The sequence below is a fragment of the Struthio camelus genome, chromosome 3 (genome assembly GCF_040807025.1).
Source record: "Struthio camelus isolate bStrCam1 chromosome 3, bStrCam1.hap1, whole genome shotgun sequence".
Taxonomy (NCBI): domain Eukaryota; kingdom Metazoa; phylum Chordata; class Aves; order Struthioniformes; family Struthionidae; genus Struthio; species Struthio camelus.
In genome coordinates this window covers 90960767-90985754 of record NC_090944.1, presented here as the reverse complement: position 1 = coordinate 90985754, position 24988 = coordinate 90960767, and the positions used below count along the sequence as shown (strand labels likewise).

Here is a 24988-nt window from a genome sequence, read left to right as displayed (position 1 = left end):
TGGCTGCTGTTGCTGGGAGTGCAATGTTAGTGCAGCTGTCCTTGGTGTGGTTTTGTTCCTTAAAGTCAAGCTAGTTAATAAACAACAAGTATTGCATTTCCCCTTTCCCTGAGAAATCTGAACATGGTTGTTGCAAGACAGCTGTTGTAGTATTCACATGTTTGTGTTCTCCTAGACTTTTGTACTGATTTGTCTATGAGCAGGGCTGCCTCTGTTAATGATTTCTTCTGAGCAATGTATCCAGGCGGTTTGCTTTCTGTGAGGTTGAAGACAGGTGGGGGGAAAAGTCTTGCTTGTCAGATGGTCTCAGGTTGCTGTAAGGTTAAAAAAGGCCGGCTCCTGTTTCTTCTTTTGTCTGCCCCGAGGAGAAGTAGTTGGGTATTTGTTCTTTTAGCAGATCGGGAACAAATGGATGTTCTTCATGTGGCTTTGGTATAGCTGGGCTATTTAGTTTTTGAGAAGTGCCTTGGTTATCGTATTTTCCTGTATGATGTAGAACTGTGAATGAATAGCTAGTGTTAGCATTTTGGGAATGAAAAACTGTAGGACTGTTTATCACCGTTTGTGAAAGGTGCTGGCTTGCCCTGTTCTTGTTCAGAGCCTTTTGCTGGTAAGGTTTTTCATCTTTGTTGGGTTATGTGGCTTGTGTATATTGATGCCACTAATTTTCTGAATGAGTTTCATGTTCTTTTTAAATAATTTATCTGTGACATATCAAGTGATAATGGCCTTGGGCGTGGCAACACTTCTGCTCTGTTTCGTATGAGCTTTGTGTAGTACTGAATTTCTTCAGGAGGGTCCAGACCTTTCTACTAGATCTGAACATACTCATTTCGTACGTTACTGCTTTCTGCACTGCCATGATTTAAGGGAACTCTGTGTGTGCCTTGCCTAGGCTTTGAGGCAGTAGCTTGTGTGTGTGACCATACTTAATTTAGGGTGGCCGTGGCTTTAATATTTAAAGGCCAGCATGGCTGTTTTCAGTGTAAGCCATTTGAGAAGTACTTGGAGTTGCAGTCTTCCTTCCGGATCTCTGCTTAGGAACAGTTGTTATACATGTTGGCTGTCTCAAAATGATCTCTAATGACTTGTTTTAACATATCAGAGAAGTTTTTAAAGGGGTAAAAAAGAGAATTAAAAGGCAGGGAGCTATGTAGGGAATAATAATAATAATAATTAAAAACCCAAAACAGACCAGATAAAGACACTACAGAGGACAGATTAAGGTTACCAGGAATTTTGTGCAACAGACTGTGTATGTGTTTTAAACACCACCCTTGTGGAGTAGCAGCAGAAGAAAGAGACAAGTCCCTAGAAAACCCTTAAATTCTAAGTGAAATCAAGAAAAAGAAAAGGAAATAATTGAAGAAATAGCTGGATTTGTGCACTCAGTTATATAGATAATATACATTCATGGTGTAGTTACAGCTGCCTGGTGCAGTTGTGTGGCGGAGTAGTTAGGTTTACCTTCTTCCCCATGCCCATATTATGATTAGACTTCAGGGACTGGGTAGGGTAGAGGCGATGTTTCTCGGCAGAGATGATCTTCCTGCTTCTCTCGCAAGGAAGTTCGTGCAAGAGGCAGGCTTTATTGCAGCTGTTGAGAGCCGATGGATGCTTTTTTGTGTAATGCCCTTGGCACCGTGGAAGGGATTATGTTTTTGAAAGGCAAGCGTCTCCAGACAGTCTGGCATATGTCCCCCTCTTGTCCTCCAATTGGAAATCAGTCTGAGAAAAGGTATCAGAGTAATTTTTAATATAGCCAACTGAATAATGTCTTGAGAGGAATGCTTTCAAATATTTGTACAACCAATAAAAAAAAAATTGGTGATAAACATTTTATGAAATAACTGCAGTAGATCAAAGTGGCATTTAAGTGATGCTCATGAGCATCATTTAATCACTAGCTGGTGACTAAAGGTCTGCTGCTGTGGAACAATAGGAATTCTTATGTTATTGTGCCTTATTGTGTCTGCCTAGCTTACGACAACTGACTGTTATTGAAGCTTGTGATTTCTCTGTGCGTGTGGATAATGGATGCTTAAAAGTGGTTTAGTCCCTATTAATTTCAAATACTGAACTTTATTCTTGATTTTGTTTATAGAAAGGCAGCTGTTTCCAGGTTCCAGGATGTGTAAAAATATTTGCTTATTAATTTTCTTGTGCCTCTTTTGGTGGAGTTAAATCAGATCTTTTTTTTTTTCTTGTTCAGTTGGATATATCTTCACAGATGATGTGCTTGAACTTTCGTCATGTGTATTCTGAAGAAATACAGGTAGCTAGCGGAATATTACAAATCCTGAAACTTTAAATTTAAAGCTTAGAGGTATCATAGGATAGTTCAGGTGGGAGGAGACCTCAGGAGGTCTCTAGTCCAACCCCCTGATCAAAGCAGAGTCAGCTGTGAGGTCAGACTAGGTTGCTCCGGGCTTTATCCGTTTGGGTTTTGAAGACCTCCAAGGATGGAGTCTGCACAGCCTCTCTGAGGCAACCTGCTCTGCTGCTTTACTGTCCTTAGGGTTAAAGAATGTCCTTGTATCCAGTCTGAGCCTATCTTGTTTCAAACTTTCACCCATTTTTTTTCTTGTTCTCCCACTGTGCACTGCTATGTATGGATTTCTTTTGTCCTCGCTATTAATATATGGCATGTTGGTAACGTTGTTGCTAGCAGAGGATAATAAGTTGTCATTTATAATCTCTTGAAAAGTTTTAGTGTAGCACACTTGGCATTCTCTTATTTACTCTCTTTCCTATGGCATAAAATAGCAGCTGTATTTGCTGGAATTTTTAATGTTGCTGCAAATATATCTTTATACCCGAAGAGGGCATTCTAACCTTAAAGATGTCCGTAGTTCTGGTTTCACAACTTTGATACAGAAGTCCTTGCTTATGACTCAGACTTTAAGGTAATTTAAGTTTAAGACTCTTCATCTGTTTTTTTGTTCAGTAAAGCTCTATGACGTTTCTATTGTACAGGAATGAAAATCCTTGCCTCTTTCCAGTATTTCTGACAGCTTTTTTTGGCACCTCTTTGTAAGGCTATTCATGTGAGATATCCCTTCTCGCTGAGGGAGAGGATTTTTTTTTAAATTGTGGAGTTTTTGCAATTCACTTCAGAAGCCTTTGAGCTGTCTTTTTCCTAATCAGTGAAGGATTTAAAAGGCTTCTGACTTAAAGGTAGTACTGTTTCACTCTACAGGAATTAAAGGAGCCAGTCAATGAACCTCCTCTATCAGTGGCCCATCTTTCTGAGCCTTGATGAAGATATTGTATAAATCTCCTTTCCTGTATCAGATCTGAGGGTCTGTATAGGCATGTTTCAATTTGGAGTACAAAAATGCAGCAGGTTCAGATCATGTTATAGCTAAGTTAAGGAGTCATCTAAATATGATGTTTGTCTTAACGTGAATTTTCACCAGAAATTTAAAACTGAAGTTTCCAGTGAAACTTCACTGTACAGAATCCCCTATAAAATTGTATCACTGGCAGCATCTGCTTCGATGGACCCATGACTTGAATAATAAGCGTCTTATTGCTATCAGCACCTTGATTCCAAGCTTTTGATAGTTTTGAAGTTTCCAGATTTGAGAATAGTAAGATAAAATTCTGCCTAACTGCTGCTTTCTACATCTCCAATCTTTTCAATAAAGATAGGAGTTCTAAGGGTACAAAGCCTTAGGAGTTTTTTTCCTAGTGAGACTTTTTTTTTCCTAGGGGGTCTTTCAGAAGTCCTATGTAGGGCATGCTTTCTGACTTACCCAAGTCATGTAATTTCTCACGTGGCCTATTTTGACCACAAACGGATGCATCAGATTACTATTAGACCTCAGGACTGATGAGATCAAATGTTTTTTAAAATGCTTTGCTTTCCTTGAAAGGAGGTTGCAGCAGTTCTGTGTTCTCCTTTTTAATAACAATAATATTTTTCAAGAGTAGTATACTTAAAGCCATAAAAAGCAGGGGAAGAAACCCCCACTCATACTACACTAGGGACTGTCTCAAAACTGAAAGGGATCAGCCATGGTGACTTACCTTACAGAAGACTAAATCTTGAATTCAGGTTCTCTAAAGGAAACAATAAATTAAGAATAAACTATTTGAAATAAAGAATTGCATGCATGGTCTATATTTATTCTGAAAAATGATTTGAATGATATTTGAAGTTGTCATCCACTAATCTTTTTGATACCCAAGATATTTTCAGGTGTGCAGATTCACCACCATATGGTACAGTCGGCATCTTTTATCCTTTTAAAATATTACAATTAATCCAGAATCTGTTGATGTGAAAACCTGATTCATTGGCTTATTCAAGGCAATCTATCTTTTATATAGAGAATATTTTGAAAAGACGGTCAGATATATTGTTTAACTTCTCATTAATTTTTTACCTAAAGTATTTTGTTTTAAAACTTTGTTTCAATATAGTATCACACAGAGCCCTTGGCACCAGTGAAGCATCTGCAAACCTATCTCATCAGAAGCTAAAATTTCTTTGAAGATTAATACTGTTCCTTACCTTACTTAGAGAATAAGAGCAGATAACATTCAGTGAAAGATGACTGATCCTATTGCCTTACACTTAGATAGAAATACTTTGGTGAAATACAACTAACTTGACAGACATAAGTTAAAAAACTTCTGGCAAAATATCTATGCTTTTGTTGAACATCAGTAATATATAGCAGTATATTAAAGCAGGGAGATGGCTAGAGTAAATTGTGGCAGGTAATTGTCTTAATTGTCTTGATTTCCTAGACTTGAATAGCAGTAATTTACAGTCTTGAGAAAGAAGCTCTTACAGGAGCATTTTCATTGAGATAATCTCAAAAGGGCTGAATGGAGCCAGTGTGCCTTTAGAGTGGGGTTTATATGCTCATACAAACTGGGTGTGTGCTGTGAAAGTGTTAACCTGAGTGCTAAGGACTGGCTGAAGTCCACCTGGAAGAAGGCAATGACATCAGTGGACACAGCTGAAGTGCGGTTGGGATCCTTTTAAATGGATCTGAAGCAGCCCAGAAACTAGCACTGTTGAGGGGAAGTGTGGAGCAGGAAGGCCCTTCAGTTGGGGAGGGATGGGGTGGTTGGAAGGGACTGGGGGGAGCTGGAGGGTCTGAAGCTCAGGCTGGGAGGGCTTACTTGCCTCTGTATGGGGAACACTGGCCTCCCTCTCTATGGGGGAGCCTTGCATGAACTGGGATTCTGACAAAAAGGAGAAACTGAGAAGGCACAAAGAGGTGGTGCTGAGGAGCGATGTTGGAGGAGTGCGTATCCCTGTGTGGCTCTGAACGTTGGGAGCTTTGTGGATGGTTATCACCCTGAACAATATAGTGTTAAGTGTGACTTGTACACAGTTAGGTTAAAGATCCAGAGCAGCAGCTCGTTAGAGCTCTCTGGTTCAATCTTTTTCATTTAATGTGAGAGAAATAAACAGTTGGCTCGTGAGAACTAACTGGGAACTAAGAGAAGAAACGCTATGGAGGTTGGTGGAAAAGAAGGCTGGGTTTACAGGAGCGGTGGAAAGCATATGCAACGTATTGGCATTGGCAGAGTAGGATAAATTGATGAGACCAAACGAATGTAAGATAATCAGAGTAGATCTATCAGTGTCGATTATGTCTTCCCTCTGAGGGGGAACCCTCAGAGTGCCACTTGACTGTATCCCCTGATCCTTACCTGCTTCTCGAGGGCATGGCTTTTGAATGGGCCTGAAGACAAGAGTTTTTGTTTTGATGAGACTCTGTAGCGGCTGGGCCTGGTGTGACCTCACACAGGGTAACTCTCACAACTCCTGATCAGAAATGATTGTTTCTTGAGTCAGCTGTCATTGAGATCATATATGTGTTGTTACTGCAGGAGTCCTGTCAGAGAGGTAATGTTCCTCTGTCAGGGTAGGAATCCCTAGTGATGTATGCATGTGATACCAAGATTGGTCTCAAATGCCAGAACTCTCTTTTGGGCTAACTGTCTAATATTGGTGGACGTCTTCTTGGTGTGGGTGTACCCTCTGCCCTTTCTTGAGGTCTTCTGATCCTCCGTATGGATCATCATCATAACTTGGTGCTGGTGTGTCTTTTCACAGCAACCGTGAAAAACATCTACATCCAGACTCAGTCATGGCTTTGTGGCATGTCTTATCAGGTACCAGCAAAGATTCATATCAGCAAAGGTTGTTCTGTACTCATCCAGGAAATCCAGGCTTAAAGCTGGAAAATGCCTGTTAGAATATATTAGTGTAACTGAAGAGGTGCTTTATAATAGGCAATCTTGTTGTTGTCTGAATGTTGTGCTTGTCTATACAGCGCTTTGGCTGCTTTAGTGATCTAGGATCTGTTGAACAGTTGTGCTGTGGCCTTTTTGTAGTGTTGTACTTCTCCCCTCACCTTTTACCTCTGTTACAGTTCTTCTCCTTGGATGCAAATTGCTGTTGATACCACAGAAACAATGCAGCATAGATCAGTTCATAGCTGGAGTGAGAGAGAAGGCATCAATTTTTCTGTAGCTTGGGGAAATGCATTCAATCTATATTCAAAGGCTGATGCAGTTACCGTCTAGATGGAAACTATACTCCTTCCTTAGATGTTAATCTGTTTTTGTGTGTGTGGGATGGTCTTTTTTGTTTTTTTTTGTTTTGTTTTGTGATGCATTACTTGCCAGGCAGAGTGACTTCTGTCCCATGTTAGTTAGAAGGGGAACCTCTTAGCAGAAATCACAACAACTAGAAGACACAGGAAATGTTATATGCTTGTGGTTAGAGTGTTCTGCTCCAATAGCATATAAGTTATAGGGCAGCTTCTCCCAAAGCTTGCTTGTAAAATGATCTCAGAATTTCACCTGAGCTATCTCCTTTTTTCCTTGGTGCTAGAAGAGAAAGATATAGCCAATGTCTTCACTTTTGTGTTCTCAGACCAAATAAAGCAAATTTTGAACTCCTGTTTTGTCTGTATTCGGTCTCAGGTAAGAGTTGTAAAGGTTGAGCAATATTCTCACATGCATTACCCCTTTTGAGAATTTTCGTATCTTTCTTCCTTACCCGTGTACATCTCTAATGGGCCACCACATTCGCACCGTCTGAGCACAGAGGCTGACCCATTGCCTGCTTCTGGCATCTGCAAACTGATGATACAGAATAACTGCCTGAGCTGTAGCAAGGATTGTGCGTTAAATTGTCTACGTGGCTAGTGAGGACGGGAGAGCGGTGTTATGGTCTGTACCTAGTGGGTTTTGCTGACACTCTTCACCTTGCCACTCAGAGTGGCTATTTCTTGTCCACCAATGAAGGCAGAGCCCCCACAGTTTCGCTACTGCGGGGAGGAGAGAATACTTGAGTACAGAAATTTTTTGGTAACATAGAGTTGCAGGGGATCATGCAAAGCCCTGAGTCTGTCTTTCCAGGGGAACGGGGGTGAGGAAACAATGCTGCGTGTGTGTCTTGCTGCAAGTGGACTCCTGTGTTTCCATGCAGTGCCATAACGGCGGTTTGTGTATGCAGCTGACTTTTGCAGCATCTCATATGTAAGCTATGTCTAAAGCACTGTGTTTTCTGTGGTATTGCTCAGCTTTCCTATGTCTGAAACTTCATTCCATCTCCATTGTTGTCTAGACGGCGTTGACGTTGCATCATGACATCCTGACTGGGGCCATAAGGTAAGCTTCCTACGGGAGGCAAAGGAGCAGAATTTGTCCTGGGACTTTGATATTAAATTGTAAAGTTAAAAGCTTACTGACTGCTCACCCTTGGCGATATAGAAACTGCCATGTTGGTTTATTTTCATTGTATGTGATCACTACTGAGCTGTTAAGAGAAAATTACTTTCTATTTCAGTAAACTTAATTCTGGTTTCAGACCAAGTGTGCGTCAGATGCTTAATTTGGAATCCACTCTCTTGGCAAAATTAAAAATTCAAATCTCCAAGCTGGAGCACTCAAACTGTGCTTGAATTAGAAATTGACTGCTGTCAATGTGTTCTCACAGTTCACTATTTTTTTTTTTTCCCTGTGATGAGTTTTCTATTGGAGCCTGCTGCGGATGATCTGACTGAGCAGAAGTAGTGGGAATCTACTCTGTTACTCAGTAGACAGTGATGAAAGAAAAGTGTGGTGTGTTATATAGGCCATTCTTGAAAAGGACTGCTGGGTACTGATTTCATAATTACATACATGATAAGTGAAACACTTCTATGGTATATGAATGCCAAGCCATTAAGAATTGTTTACAAATTACTTTAGGACTTAACCAGACTTCGCAGTTTCTTCTCATGAGCATCATGCAAAGTCCTCCCTCCCCCATTTTTGTATAATATTTAAGACTGTTTTTAGTTTTTTGACTGAAAGAACCAGAGCATTTTCTCAACTTGCAACATTTACAGGGACTGCCTCTACAGGCTTTCCTACTGGAACTGGGAATAAAAGGGTGTATTCTGGGAAGAAAAATAACATTAAAACCTTCCTCAGATGTCAAAACTCCTGAAATGTGTCAGTCCTCTATTGCAAGCATTTCTCTGCGTTATTGCAACTCTGTGTCCTTCTGCCTTGTGGAAGGTGGATAACTAATTCTCAATTATTTAACTGCAAGTGAAAAGAATTATACTGTGAGAGCCTTAAAAGAAATAGAAGCTGTGTATTTGTAGGGAAGTTAGTGTCTTCTGTTATTGACTGTGCTAAAGGGGGCTGACCTGGTGGAGAGCAGCTTGGTGGAGAAGAACCTGTTACTCCTGATAGACAGCAAGCTGACCGTGAGTCAGCAGTGTGCCCTTGTGGCCAGTGGTGCCCTGGGCTGCATTAGGAAGTGTGTTGCCAGCTGATCAAGGGAGGTGATCCTTCCCCTCTGCTCAGCCCTGGTGAGGCCGCATCTGGAGTACTATCTCCAGTGCTGGGCTCCCCAATGCAAGAGAGACATGGAGCTCCTGGAGCGAGTCCAGCAAAGGGCTGCTAAGATGATGAAGGGACTGGAGCATCTCTCCTATGAGATGCGGTGTGCCCTACCTTGATGCAATGACCTTGCTTGAGCAGGGGGGTTGGATTAGATGATCTCCAGAGGTCCCTTCCAACTTTGGCCATTCTGTGATTCTGTAAATACAAGCGAGTTTGTAAAAAAAAAAAACAAAAAAACAAAAAAACAACAAAAAAAAACAAGGCAGCACCGCCACTGGGTGCCTTTTACAGAATCAACCCCTCTGCTCAAGCAGGGTCACGTAGAGCACATTGCCCAGGATTGTGTCCAGCTGGCTTTTGAATATCTCCAGGGAAGGAAACTCCACCATGTCTCTGGGCAACCTGTTCCAGTGCTCAGTCACCCTGGTGTGTTTGGTTATCTGTTAGAGGGTCCGTTGTAAATATCAGAAAGTGTGATGAAAGGTAAGTGATGAGTGGGGGAGATTTAAAGGCCTTTACTATTTTGTGCAGTTGATGATGTGAGTTTAGTAGTTCCAGCTAGTTTAGGTTGATGGCAGTGGATTGGATGAAATCCGTATGAGTAAACTGTGTAAGGAATGATGATGAGATTGGGCTGAGCTTCTTCAACTAGGGATAAATTTAGAACGTGAGATGTAGTAACAGCCAGAGCATGAGATGTGTAAGGAGTTTCTGTAACAAGATTATTTTGAAGCTTACTGTGAAGGTCTGAGGCTTCTCTGACTTTTTTTCCCCCCCTCACTTGAGACTTCTGTAACAGTGGCTGACGGGATGAAAAAAAAAAAAAAAAGAAAATTGACATTCCTGCTTTTTTCAACAGTAGCATGTTATTTAAATGGTCCTATTTTAGAGAGACAGCAAGGAGTTACCTTTATATTCTAGAGTGAACTTGGCTGCTTTTTTTTACTGGCCACCAAACTAAGATTCCCTGTAATGCTGCAGTGGTGAAATTGGAGCTGACTGTGCCGTAACAAACCTGTGATACCAGGTTGTCCAATATCCTATATGATGGCTGTTCTTCAGAAGAATATGTAAAATTCCCAGTAGGTATATAATGATAGAACGATGCAGACATCAGAAGAGCTTGCCTGAGCGCTGTGGCTAGCGTTCTGTGTATTTCCTGAAAGGTGGGTGTTTGTTTACCTTCATACATTTTTATCCCAGTGTAACTCCTTGAAGAACATTTGGATCTCCATTTTTTTCATCACAACTGGAAAGTACCTCTTCAGTTTCATCTTGTTTTTGTATGAACCAGCTTGAGATTGTCGGGTGACATAGATTTTATTTATAAATACTTTACATTAATGTGTTGTGCAGTAAAACCTGGAGTGAGGCCTCAACTACAGCAATTTAAACATTTTTTCAATAAAGATTCTTTCTGAGGACAGTGTAATTTACGTTCAACTTGGAGTAACGCAGCTTTTTATAATGGCCAAGTCTTGGATCTCAGGTTGCCAGTCATAGGGTGGTGGTTAGTTATCAAATAGACCTTCACAGTGCAAGTGCATGCTTTCACAGGCTGGGTAGTTGTATTCTTTTTGTGATTATATTTTTTTAAATTTAAAAGGGTCATAATTTATTGATTTATTTTGTGGTTCATCAAGGTACTTAGACCTGGATTCAGCAAGGCACTTGCTTGGGAAAAAACATGCTTGTATGAGTCAATCCACTGCTAAATAGTGATGGACTCAGAGATGTGTTTGTGTTTCAAAGTATTAGCAATACGGAACACGATTATAAATATGTAGTTAAGGAAAGGGATGTTTCTTATTCCCCCTGATTAAATAGGGGTTTGTTACTGGTGTTCGAAGTGTTCTGGTATTTACCAGCTCACTTTTTAAATAGATGCTATTTTTTCCCTTAGCATTAACAAGGCAGGATACAAGTTTATAATGGATTTTTTTCCTTTTTGAGGAAAAAAAAAAAAAGATGAACGTGTTGAAACTGGTATCAGCTGATGTGATTCTTACTCTAGAGAGATGTGCTGCAATTTCACAAATGGTTTAAAAAGGGTTGTTGCATTAAGGAGTTAAGAGGCTCAAATGTGTGTGTTATTGAGTTGTTTGTTACATTATGGAAGAGTGTCAATAAAAATACAGTTATTTAAACAGTGGCAAAGGAAGTCCAGTCTGACATCTAAAACGCACAACTCTTAAATGTTTTGTAGTGAAGAGTAAAAGCTAACAAGCATTTAATGTCTTTGGCAAATATTTTGTTCGTGACATTCTGGAAATTTTAGCAGTTGAATAACTGAACTCAGCAGGTTATCTTAGAAATTGGAAGAACCCTTGGTGAGAAAATTATTCTTAAACGGGGATAAATATAACTCAACCTTTTCTTGTCTTTTAAAAATACTTTTTGTAAAATGGTAGATAAAGCATAGCTAACATTCTGTAATTAAAATGAAAAAGCTGGATGAGATCTTAATGTTTCAAGAGTTTTAAAAATCTATATTCGAAGGTAACTTCCTTTGAAAGCATATTTGATTAAACAGACTGTAGTGGTTTGTTTTAAAATAGCCTGTATTCAGATCAGTGCCAGCTTATTTTGAATATTTTGTGGTATCTCTGAAATTCAGCAAACAAGTCAAAAGATAATTAATTAGAAACCTGCAATTATATTTTACATTTTTTTAACATAGAAACTGAACAATAATTATTATTGTCATATTGGATTAATCACTCTCTGAGAATGGTGAATTTTCTTATTGATACGTTCAACTTCTGTGTGTCTTCCTGTTTGTAAATAGTAACTATTATCATCTCACTAACTTGATGCATAGTTTAATGGATGTTTTTAAGGCTTCTTTAATAGAAGCAGCGCTACAGAAATCGCTTGGAGCGATACTTTGATAGTTGGCTTTGAATATGACCAAATATCTTCTCCTTAGACACCACAGTAAATTTCAGATAAACAATCACGAACAACAAAAATGATTCTACACTTTGAAAGGGGAATGTGATGAAATGATCAACATGCCCATGAGTAGTACAGCCAGAGCCGCAGGGAGACCTATCTGCCTGGATTTGGTGACGGCCGGGGTCCCCGCTATCGCCACCCCGCTGGAGAGTGGGCCCGGCCACGGCCGTCCCCTCCCTCCCCTTGCCCAGGGCAGGCAGGCTGGGGGTGCGTGAGGCTAGACAGTCATGTTTAAACAGTAGCTATCTGTTCCCCATCCATGGAGATTTAGTGAGGTTAATTTTAAAGTGATTTGAACTAAAGCAGGAAACCTTTTCCCTTTTACAGGCAGCTGTGACAAAGCGTATCCAGTCTTAGAAGGCCCCCCCACCCCTTTTCTCCTGGATTCTGCTGATTTGCTCTGAAGTGTTGACTGTTAATTTGTATCTAAACTAAAAGAATTGAATTTGAAGAACATTTTCTTCCAGTTCAGTTCCCTTGCTTCAAGAACAGTTTCTATTTGTTAGGATTTGTATTAAATTACTCCCAATAGAGCATTTCACTGTCTTTTTATAGTAGACAGGCTGATAGGACTTCATAATCTTTTTTTAATTCTAATTTCTGTGATGCTTTTTCCTCTGACAAATAAAAGATAATAAGAGACAGCTGGGGTATTCAGATTTATGGTGAGAGGTAGCAATGTGTAGAAGCTTCACTGCAGTCCCATGGTAAGATGCCAATATTGTAGTATGTGGAAAACTTTTGAATTGCTTTTGTTGAAGCTTGTTTTGAGAAGATATAGTGAATGCTGGGAAATGTCCACTGGGAAGTGTCCGCTATTGTTCTTAAATGTTTTGTATATCATGTCACTGATCATGTAACTGATGAGGTATGTGTGAGACTTCTCTTGGGAGTGGCTGAGATGATAAACATTATGTGCAAATGTCTCTGTGTAAAAGCTGATAAAGGGTTGTGATTAAAAGTGAATATTTAATATATGCTAATGAGGATTGTTCTATATTGCATGGAGGAAAAACAAAAAAAGAGACCTACTTTTTTGAAACACCTCTCTCAGTGATGGGGATGATGCCTGATGTTCTGGCAGTTGATTTTGTTTCACTGCATAGAAGGTGGCTTGCTTTTCATGGAAGTGAAAAGGAATAACTTTTCACAAGCCGTAAATCCATAAGAAACTGAAAGTAGTCACCATGTGATCTTCTGTTTTTTAACTCTTGGCATACTAGATGTTTTTCAAATTAACCATAAATTTTGTACAGCACTATACAGAAAATAAAGCCAAGCTACTAAATTTTGATCTTCTGTTTTTAATGTTTTTTTTCTTTTAATCTCAGATCTTTCTATTCTGCTTTGAAAACTGTGAATTTATCTTTTCATCTATTTATATAAAGTGTCTGGGCAGAAATTGAGCTATTGAATTGAGAACCTTTTCTTAACAGCATTAATATTGCAATAATTAATATTAAGCATATGGTGGTAATAGTTTGTGAGGACTGAGGGTCCTGATGCAAAACTCCTGTTATTAAATCCTATGTTTTGGACAACAAGTAGTACAGTAAATCTAAATGAAAAATTATAAAATATCCTTTTAGTCTGTGGCTGTTCATCCATCGTTCTTCTACAATTTCACATCTCCGCTGGAAGCGGGATCTGAAATACCTTTACTTGTGTTCATAAAATATGAATATGAACACAAAACTGGACATGAGCATGAGCAACAACAGATACATGCAAAATTTCTCTGCAGGTGTGGTTCTCATCTTTTTAATGCAGGTTCAGTGCTGTACTGGATGTGTTTGTATATCTGAAAATCCTTCTGGATCAGAGACACTAAAGTTCTTCTATGCTTTATCGTGCTGCTCAGTGAATTGAAAATGAAGAATCACCGAGAACTACTATGAACAGGGAAGATGATGTGATTCATCATACACAGCTTTGTGCCCTGATGGACGTAATTATATTAGTGAATTCACATAACAGCAGGTGCAAACCCTTTAGAAAGTGAATGCGTACATATAGAGTTCTCCAATAACAGCTTTTCTCCTCAGTGCGCAGCATGGTCAGGGCCTTTGTTTCCTTGAAAAGGGAACTGATGCACCGTCTGAAATTCCTGGAATAATTACTTTCAGATGCTATGATATTTTAAGCCTAGAAAATTGCGGCAGCACTTTAATGACTTTTTTTTTTTTCTTTCCAGATGGTCTGGAGCACTTAATATCTGCAGGCTCTCTTCGTAAAAAGAAACTGGCAAAAAGACCTGGCTACATGAGGCCAGAAGCTCAGCAACAGATAGAGTTTCAGTCCCCTGGTGCCTGCAAGCCATTCAATGCAGAAGAGCTCAAACTTGGCAGAGAGCATTGTGAAGACTTTGAAAACTGCTCTCTATGCAGACAACACAAAAATAACTTTGAATTCTTATGCTGTAGTTCAATTGCAAATCGTACTGCAGTTCCTACTGATGTGGCAACAACATTGGCCGCTACTGGAAACATGCCAGGAAACTGCAGAAATCTTTCAGGTTACAGCAGTCTGCAGTCAGAAAACATAATTACACCGGTTTACCCTGCCACAGCCACAAGCAAAGGAAACGTTTCTTCTGTACGCTGTTCGAATGTGTGGCAGACAACCCATAGCGCTAAAGTAATTGAGCCCCAAAAGATGTGTGCTTTGGGTCAGACAGAAGTGAACAACAACTGTGAATATCAAAGAAAAGAAGTTGCTTCTCATTCCGTTGGTCCACACGATAACTTTAGTTCAAGTTTCAGCTTCATACAGCTCTCCCTGAACTCAGCCTCTGGAGTAAGTGATGCTGAAGGCAAGTCAACTGCCAAGGAAAATGAGCGTGTTCTGCATCCCAGCACCGCGGGAAAGCCGCAGAAACTGGAAGAAACGGAAATAATTCATGAGCACTCAGGAGCTTTGTATTGCTTCTCTAGGCCCGCTGAGGATTTGAAGTATGAAAATGAAACCACGGTGATTGATAAACTACAGGATTGCGAGACTGTCTCTCTCTCAGATACAGATGCAACGTTTTCATGTTCTACCGATTCCTCAGATGCAGCATCTGCTGGTTCTTCTGTCACCTCAGGCTATGAGAGTAGCTTTACTGTTAGTGACCATAACTGGCATACTTTGATGAAAAAATATGAACCAGTACTACTGGACTGCCTGCTTGCCAACCGCAGTACATTAAAGGTCTGCAATCTTACTTCACCTTTTATTCCTCTCCCTCTCCCCTGCTCCCTGTTCCTCCAAAACTTCATATTTATAGTGCCAGTGTCAAAGCTGACGCAAGAGTCAGGGTATTAATGGCTTTTGTGCCATTTGTTCAAAGGTTTACGGTAATGTGTTAGTATCCAGCCTTTTAAAAGTAGCATGTTAAAAGTGAGAAAACCCTGTTTCCTTTCCTTTTTGGTTGTTTTAAAAAAAAAAAGTGGTGATGTTGCAGTACTCAGTTCCTATGTTCTACTGAAGTTGTGATCTTCACTTTTTAATATGTCATACATCAGTTCCTGAATTCAACAAGTGCTACTTCCTTTCAGAGGGGGCTATTTTGTCTGCAATTTGGAATGTATGTAGCAGGAAACTTGAGAGGGGGAAGAGCTATTTGCTGGACGCATCATAATTTAATAACGCCGGAACTTGTGATCGGAAATGTGTAAGTTTAGCTAGATTTTTCTTTGAGTGAGGCACCTGTGAGAATAGCCAGTAATGGGTATGTAGATAAGTGTTCTCCCACCGTGAAGAAAAATAGAGTCCAAGTTTGTGCTCTAATTCAGACTAGGAATTGAGCCTTTTTTTCTTCCAACTCAGAGGAGTACTGTACTGTTGGGTTAGAACATGCCTTGTTGCATGCATGCATACTTACATGTAGACATGCCATCTCATTCATCGAATTCTTGCTGGGGGGAAGCCTTGGAAAGGCTCAGTTGTGTTCCATCATACTTTTTTTTTTTTTCCCCCCCCCCTCATCTCAGGTATTTTGGGGAATGCAGGGGGTCATCAGAGGGAAGCTATTCTGAACCTTCTTGTGATAAGAAGCCAAATATTGCCTACACTGTGCATGCAGAAAGTAGCAATGCAGAGATTAGTATGGACTTGATCGATTTCATAAATTTAAACCTGTTCAAGATCAGCATAAGTGGATGGTGTCTGTCTTTTTTTTTTTTTTTTTTTTTTTTTTTAAAGAGTCTCTCCCTAGTACCCTGGGTGTCCTGATGTCGAGGATGTCTGGACACCGCAGGTGTAAAGGCACAGACAGCTGAGCTAGCGCTGCCTATACTAACTCTGCTAAACCCAGAATGGGCAGCCCTTCAAAAATGCAAGTTCTTGTGCCTTAGCTCAGACGTACCTGCTGAGATGCGCTGTATTGTGTTTAGGCGTGGTGAAGCAATCTGCTCTGAGTTAGCCTGTGGGGCGACTGCACAGCCCTTCTGTCTGGGGGAGACAGAAGGTCGAGAAACATTTTGATCAAGAAACATTGTTCGTTCTTTATCTTACTTTTACTCTATCATCTGACCTAGACTTATAACTCTCTCTAGTATTTATTTTCCATACAGGTTGCTTATAGGACTCAAATTAGGTTCTCTTATCTACTTTTGCAGACTCCACGTGCATTGACATGGGGCAGTTTCTTTGACTTCATGCACGTAATGACAACATGCTCAAAAATCTGGGAATTTTTGGGAAATTAATTCTCTGCAGATTTGGGAGTATGTAACATAAAATACAAATGGTTTTCTGTCTTTTTAGCATGCTTTTTTGACAGACAAAGAAAACATTACTATCTTTAATTTCCTTATTTATTAATTCATTGCATGGAGAACTGTGGATGTGTGCCCTCAGCTGTCTTTGCCATTGGTTAGCCAATGGTGTATGTTTAATCTGAAGCACCTTCCTATTGTGATGATAATGAGAGTTCTCAAATTTTTCAAAAAGGAACAAAAGCAACTGTAGTCAAGAAGAGAAGACAATACTTTACTAAAGTTGTTTAAAAATATGCTTTTCTTATTTTGAAAAGTGATGATCACATGGTACAGATATAGGTCATGCCACTCTGAAGTGACTCTGAGTTGAGCTCTAAACCTCTTATTAGCTTGTGAGTAGAAAGCACTTTATCGCAACAGTATCAGCCACATAGCCATGGGCATGTGTGTGCTGTAGTACCCCAGCTGATTTTAAATGACCTGCCATTGTGAATGTATCATGGGATAAACAGTACAAAAAGCAGCAATGCTGTACTCTAGGTATAGATGGTTGCAATATATCATATATATGAAAAAAGTGTCATTTGAACCCTTCCCGCGGCAGGCTGCTTTAGCACTCTATCAAAAGTATGGCATAAAATACAGAAAATAATTTATGAGGAGGATGCAGAGCTCCTTCCTTCACAGGGATACAGGTTATGTATTCCTCACCAGCCTCAGTGACAAAAGAGTGGTGTTTCTGGATGTGAAAAACAAATTAAAAAAACAAAAAGCTTTGTGGAAAAGGGTGTGTATGCTATGGTGTGGAGTTTTTCGCGTATGTAGTGTTACATTTGGTGGATCCTATAGGATATTATTAATCAACCACTTTTTGATTCTTTTCTGGCTTTGCCTTTTATAGTTCTTTTCTGACTAATCCGCTCTCACTTATTAGTAGGGGTACTGTTGATTTAAATGCCTTGCCTAATTTGTGTGTTGATTGTGTAGTCCAGATAATTGAGTATTAAGTTGCTGATTGGCTGTATCTATTTTTCAGTATGAAGTCTAGAAATTTAAAAGTTAAACTGTGAAGTAAGGAATTGAGGGGCTTTTGTAGGAGCAGAATGTCTCGAGTATGGATTTTCTTGCCTTGGAAAAATGCTCTTCCAAGTGCTTTCAGTCTTTGGGCTATGACAATATATATGCTAGTTGGTTTTGTTTTGTTTTGTTTTTTTTTTTCCCCCCCCAGGCTTACCTTTCTTGGTGCTGATAACAGCTTGTTGGTATAGGTCATATACAGATTTAATGAGAAGAAAACATTTTTCAGTTTTATAACTCTAGCTATGCTAGGCTATGGCTGATACGACAATGAGGAGAGAACTGCATATATTTTAACTAAATTTCTCTATTAATAAACTCATAACAGCCTTTGAATACAGATCTGGCCTTCTGAATTTTTAGTAAAAGGTGGGGCTTCAGAGCTTTGATTGGGAGCTGTCAAGTAACAAAGAGAAGCAGTAACTTTTATTATAAGACTTTATTCTCCTAAGAGCATTTTTGGGTGTGAAAGGGTACTTCCGATGTGGTATAGGGTTTTTGAGTGTGTTCTCTCCCATCTAACATTTGCAGTGTGAACAGTTCTGAAAATGCAGATGCTGATGTTTTAGAGATGAGCCTAAACTATATTTTAATGAAACTTCTTTGTCTGCATGTGAACAGTTTTCTGTGCCATAGCACAAGTATACTTGTCCCAAAATATTCATGCTGCATTTCTCTTTCTACTTGCAGAAGAAACTGTGGTTTGCATATGCAAATTTCAGGATTTGTTCTTGTTCTGTGTAGTATACACAGAAAATTGATAGAACGGGCTCAGAAAAGAATACTGACTAGAATGTGAGAACTGAGTAAATGTGAACAAAAGTGGATGCTGCAACATTATGAAAGTATCGTATAATGAGCCTTACTCTGAGTAATTCAAAGGTTGAAGAATATCCTGCAATCACACAATTTCTTTTGCTTTTCAAGAAATATTATTAATCTTTGTAGATGTTTGGACTACAGCCATGCTTGGCTCAAGTAGCTGCAGTTGAGCTATTTTGAAATAGGTGTGTCCACTTAATGTGTATTGGACTTGACTCACAAAATCAGGCCACTGTAGTGATGTAATAATCCTGTATATTTATATTGTGTAGACATGAGTAATGATTTTAGATGAAACTTCTTCATGATTAACTCTTTTCTCTTTGTATAGATAAAATCCTTGATCTTACGGCTTCAAAGGCTTCAGGAAAAAGCAATAGAGGAAGATGATTATGATAGAGGTGAGACTTTTCTTATTCCCCCATGTGTCCTCCCCCTCCCCCAACTGGATCATGCTGTCTCTTTTTCCTTGTTCCTCTATTAATTTTGTTTTGTATTTGCTGCACAGCTGTGGTTAGGTACTGAAGACAAGAGTTCAATGAACTATATTGTTTATTCTGTACTGTGGCAGGAAACAAATTAAAGAAAGAAGTAGGTCAGCAGCAGGTAGCAACAGCTTTTATTTTCTTGAGTCACACTACCATGTGGGAAGGTTGAAATGTGAGTATCCACCATCTGGATCAGCTGTTTTTAAACAGCATGACTTTTAAAAATACAGAAATGAATGAAAGCCTTGAATGGAGAAAGGATGGCCACTGCCTGCTGACAAAGTGTGATATGTTGCTTTTCACATTTAGTCATGGCACTATTGCAGAACTCAAGCACAGAAATGAGGTTAGTAGCTATTATAAGCGTGAATGATACTGTCTGGTAGGATTAACTTGATGTCCACTGAATGGAATCAAAAGCAGCTATGGAATATGGTGGTACAGCTGCTGGCAGATATCTGTGTTTACTTTTTCTTCTCAAAAGCATTAGCTCTTCTAATAAACTGCGTATGTGTATGCATGTATTAATAACTAGGGCGGTTATTAACATGTCATCTGAGGTTTCTTGATGTTTCTCTTTATAGTAGTCCGTGTTCAGATACTTTGACAGTCTTGAAGTTCTAGATGAAATTCTTCCTGCTGGATTTGTCTTCAGTAGGCAAGTACTGCAATCATTTCAATAAAATCTGCATGGGTGCATCTGAGAATGAGGCTGGAGAAAAATACCTCCTCTCTCTTTCTGATTTCTCAGCTCTTGGTCTTGGAAAGTGGTCAGGTGTGAATTTCAAACTTCCAGTTTGCCTTTCAAAATTAATGTGTAAAGTCGCACGTTTGTACCATGGCTCTGTTATCTCTCCGCCTCACCTCGCCAAAAAAAAAAAAGGACTAGAACATGTTATAGCACAGTCTAGAGAGCAGGTGTGTGGCCCTCCTGGAAAAGTGGTTCTGTTGATGTCTTAAAGTCTGTATAGAAGTTAAGTCTGCTGCCATCCAGGTCATTCTTTTAGTGTGATGTTTCCCAAAGGGGTGAAGCTGTATGTTAAAAGCTGAACATGTTGTAGGTATTCATGGGTTTCATCTCTTTGAAACAGACATTACTGATATGTATCTCTTACATACATAACACAATATATGTTTTAAAATGTCTGAGTTCCCAGTTTGAGGCTTCCTGACAGCTGTGTACTAAGGGCATGTGGTTCCCACAGATTTCAAATGGAATTTTCTGCGTAGTCATCCACGTTGATAGCAATACTTGAAGTGCACCAGATTTGACACCTGCATGTGATGCTATGTAGTCATTGACCACCCTGGAAAATCATAATTTGTCTAACCTCACACAGAAAGCTCTTGTGTGGTTTTCTGAGGTGCTAGTCTGGGATTTTCAAAACAGGATAATCTTTCTGTTTACCCTCATTTTGTCGGTTACACTTTTCAGTCTCCACCGTAGTTATCAGATAGGCAGCAGAGAACGCAGTTTGCAGTCTTGTGTGAATTCCCCTTGTACTAAAGGAGGAAAAGTGTCTTTCAGGGCAGGGGGGGAAAGAGGAGCAATAGCATGTGATCTGTATATTGAAGAATTAGTTAGGACTTTCAAAAAGCTGACTCTCTTTCCCCTCCCCCCCCCCCCCCCCAAAGAATTGTCAAGGTTTCAGTTTAAGGGATGTTTCCTAAGCCCTTACCACCACGAAATAAACATGTGTTGGTATAAGCCTTGATATTGGCCACCCAGTGAGGTGGATCAGAGAATTGGTTCTGGCTGAAAAACTAATTTCACAGGACGTTTTGGGCAAAGTTTACACAAGCAAGATGGGAAGTATTACATAGGTGAGGAGGAGCATCCACAGACATAATTCCCATTTCCTGTATTCAGTCTGGCTCATGTATGCAGAAAGAATCCATCCTGATATGGTGCTGGATACTGAAGCACTTGAAAGGCTTTGCCTTGGCCTCCTGCATCACTTCTATAAATGGAACTCCAGCTTAATGCAAGCACTCTCAGAAAATGCTACATTCCTTTGTAATACGTGACCATATATCCTTAATTTTATCACTTCTTTTTTTTTTTTTTTGTCCTTGACCTACTTCTGGTCTTACTGGTCTTTGTTCCTCATCTGATACCACCATCAACCTTTTTTTTTTTTTTGTGACTACTTTTCATTATTTTCCTGACATCTGAACTGACTTCTTGAGTTTTTTTTAATTTTTTTTTTCTGTGTAATGTAGGCTGCTTATCTCCAGGGATAAACTCAGACTGAGAAGGTATGGAGCCACAGAAAGAGTTAGAACTGTGACCTTCCTTCCTCCCCTTGTGGTGGTGTGCTTTTCACCTTTGCTGTTACAAGTACATTGCTGCTCTAAGTAGAATAGAAAGCCCTGCCTGGTGTAAAGTTAAATCTAAAAGCTTATTAACGAGCTTACGAATTGGCCCAATACCAATTCCTGTGTTGCTCTGAAATCTGTAATTAGTCTCTTTTAAAGGGATCTTATTGCCAAATATTGCTAGTAGGGGATGGAATTGCTAAGTGTGCAGAGCTATGATGTGGTATATAAGTGGGAGTATATTATCAGTGATTGGGAGAAACTGACAGTATATGCAGAGGTCTGAGGACATGTTAACTAATAATAAAAAGAAAATTGCTGTCCTTGTAATTTGGGGGTTTTCTTTGAGCAGAGAGTGAGTCTTCTATTAAGAGAAGAACTGTTCTGAACAGGAAATTGTGGTACTGCAGCATGTGGTGGTAGTGCAGGCTCTGCTAATTTGGGAATATTTCAAAGGAAGGGAGCTCTAGTGTGATGTGACAGGCTAGCTGGGAAACATCATGTTTGTGAAGGGGTGAATACAGGGAAGGAGAGCAGATAAGAGGGGCATAGGCATACCTGCAAATAGAGAACTGAAGTATCAGCAAAGACAATATCATGGGTAACTGTTATTAATCGCTTCAAGGATAGTGGCTTTTTTCCAACTTTAGCAATAGGCAATAATTCAATGGATTTTTCAGACTTTGGCTCTTCAGATGTCATCCAGTCTTGCAAGGAAGGGTTGCATGGGTGTGCCTCTTTACAGCAGTTTGGTGGGAAGGAGATCTGTTATACTTTGAGGAGTTTTAAGTACTCAGGACTGATTTCTGCTGTCTGCCACTGTGAATTTTTTAGCAGCTTGGAAGAAAGGTAAGCGTATATTGAGTGACATCAATGCTTTTCTGCTCTCCAGAGCTTTTCAAAAGTTGCCATAATTTCTAGTAAATTTTGAAATGGAAATGTACATAAAATGGCACCCTTACAGAGAAGAGAAAGTGATGTACTATATTTTCAGTTATTGTTACAAGACTCAGAAATGCCACAGAAATAAAGGCAAGGTTTTCCCACCATGAAGCCATGAACAAATATGCTGTTGTAAACAAGTCAGGAATAAGGATACATTTGTTTTCCCCTTTGCGGAAACACAAAATAGACGCTTGCTGCTTGGAACTGTTAGAGAATATATGTATTTTCAGGTGAATGTTAATGAAATAGCACTTATTTCCTGAACAGATGATGAAATATTTATATATATATACACAAAGGTATGTATTTACTTATTTAAAGGGATATTTAGAGCCAGAACCCTCCATTGTTGAGTTGTGCTTATTTATTTAAACCTCCAATAAGACATTTATTTATTTATTTATTTATTTATTAAAAGAATCTATTTACTCCCTCTTTCTGCTTCTCTGGAGCTTGGGAGGAGCACAGCAGAAATGACTTTTACCATTACTTGTTATGTGCCTTCTTTAAGGCTTGCCTTGCCATGGTTAGGGTGTTGGTGTACAGGAGCTTCAAACAGTTATTCAAATGACTATAGTTTCTTCCTATAGTTTTCAGCACTACCATTTGTATGCAGTATTTGTATTTGCAGTCTGAGAGAGTGAGCAGGTTGGGGCAGGGGCTGCCTTCCTGCCTTGTGTTTGTGCTCGTCTGGTACAAGATCACCGAGAGAGTGCAACGCTGGGAGATGTGCAGGGTACTTGCTATCAAGCCTCTTTTCATACTGTAGCAGCTGTGCGTTGTTTCAAACGCAGATATTTCTCTGCTGTGAAGTGTTTGTATCAGATGCGTATTCAGTTAGACGAGTCTCCTTCTCGATCCCTGTTTAATTTTAAATGTGAAGCGTTAGGATTTTACATGTTTTATAGCTCATTCTCTATGTCTAGATGATGAAATGTAATGAAGTGGCCCATTTGTTTCTGTATTTACTTGCAGTTTCCTCTTGATGGCCACATTACTGTATATTTTCAAAGCAGGTACAATACCATGGGAATACGATAACAGCATTTTGCCTTGTGTAGCGTATAGTAAAAATTGGTCTGTTCTCCAAGGATCACTTGGAATGTTGTCATGGCTCATTATTCATGATGGAGCTTGACAGCTCCAAGGTTAAACATGCTGCTGAATGCAGGGGGGGAAAAAAGCAGCATATTTTTGTGTCTAGGAGTTGGGCTTTGCAGTGGAAGCAATATAGCTGTATATTTTGCAAGTACAAATCTCATGCCCCAATATTTTACCACCCTTTTCCTGTTCTTTGCTTTGGTTCTTGAACTCCTTATGTTCACCTAATGTGAGGGTCAGACAGACTGGTAATAAAGGCTCAGGATCTTGTGGCTGAACTCCTCTAATGCTCTGTTGTTTCTTCAAAAATAAGTTTCTTACAGAATTCCTGATTTTATTTTATTTTTAATTTCTTGCATGGAAGAATGTGAGCATATGCACTCACTGCTTGCAGCTGGTAGAGGATATTAACTTCCCTGGGCAAACAGATTATTTTCAGAATTAGAATTCTCTGGTGAAGCTGATCTAGTAGATCAGGACAGCTCCTCATCAGTCCAACGTGTCAGCTTGACTACAGAAACATCAATGCTTGCCATGGCAGAATCTGTCTCATTTCAGCAAGGAGAATTGGTACTATAGTTACTGTTAATGTGGCAGGAACTTCCAGTTATTCATTTTAGGTCACAGGCCTTGAGGAATACGGGAATACGTACAAGGTGGTGAGCTGTCATGGGCTTGTGCATTAAGTGCTCTCCTGAAACAGTCCTTGTCTTTTTTTTTTTTTTTTTTTTTTTGTTCCTCCTTTTTGTCCGTGTTCTTTGAGATCTCGTCCTACCGTGTGTCCTTTCCTTGTCTCAGGATCTGCAGGACACCTTTTGCCTCTGCTGAAAGAACAGAATGTGCTGTGTAGGAGTTGAACAGTCTTTTCTTTCCCTTTCTAGACTTAGGATTAAGGGAAATTGCCAGAAATGACTTTTTAGCAGTTAACCTCCCTTAAATTTACGTTAGGAGAAGTGCTCTTTTTTACTTGAGCCTGGTATTTGTCTTAAGCAACTGCAGAGGGGAAAAATACCAGAGTATAGTGCTCAGGAATGATGATACTGAAAGCGTCATTTGTTAAATAATGTTTAGAGGCAAGTCTTGGGCCCTTAACTTCTTATGACACTTCTTGCAAAAGCTGAATTATGCATTGACCCCAAACTCCTGGCCAGATTACTACTCGTATAGTTGTTTGGTCTTTCCAAAATTCTCTTTGCAGTTTAAACTGAAAAATACTTATTTGGTTAAGTTCTATTTGTAGTCATAGCTCTTAAACATTGGAACCAGTTTAATCTTACAAGCACATGATCTGATGATTTTTTTTTTTTCCTTTTTTTTTCTGGCAGAAGCTATTTGCAGATGAAGGTTGGATAGAATCCCTGCTTACCAATACTTGTATTATTTTGAAATGCTTGCTTGACAGATGGTAGTTATAGTAGGGCTCAGGAATGAAGGCACGTTATTTCCTTTCTGAGGAAGGACAGTGAATTTGAGAGGCTATATCTAGAGGCTTTACCTTTTCTTGCTCTCTTTGAGAGCAAAGAGCAAGTTACTTGGGATGGTACTGCTTTCAGGATATGATGCGTCTGTGTGAGTAAAATCCTTAAACATAGCTGTATGTTTAGCAAGGCATGAAATAAGTGAGGCTACTGATAAAACTAAAAAGTGGTGGGTACTGGAGGGGTAGCCCTTCTGTGACCCAGCAGGCTGATGTTATTGGGA

The 24988-nt window shown here is 39.5% G+C and overlaps 1 protein-coding gene across 7 annotated transcripts in view; it reads left to right on the top strand.

Moving 5' to 3' along the window:
* DISC1 (DISC1 scaffold protein) overlaps positions 1 to 24988 on the top strand; it is a 204739-nt gene that overhangs the window by 6068 nt on the left and 173683 nt on the right. For 6 of the 7 annotated variants that reach the window (XR_011140295.1, XR_011140296.1, XM_068939028.1 and 3 more), the window contains 2 exons: positions 14027 to 15024; positions 18766 to 18835. Coding sequence is in view for 5 of the 7 variants with exons in the window: in XM_068939028.1 (XP_068795129.1) it covers positions 14027 to 15024; positions 18766 to 18835 (1068 nt within the window). In the remaining 2 variants the exon portion in view is untranslated. Of the gene's footprint in view, positions 1 to 7603; positions 7648 to 14026; positions 15025 to 18765; positions 18836 to 24988 lie in introns of all 7 variants that reach the window. The other variant, XM_068939029.1, reaches the window with a different exon arrangement.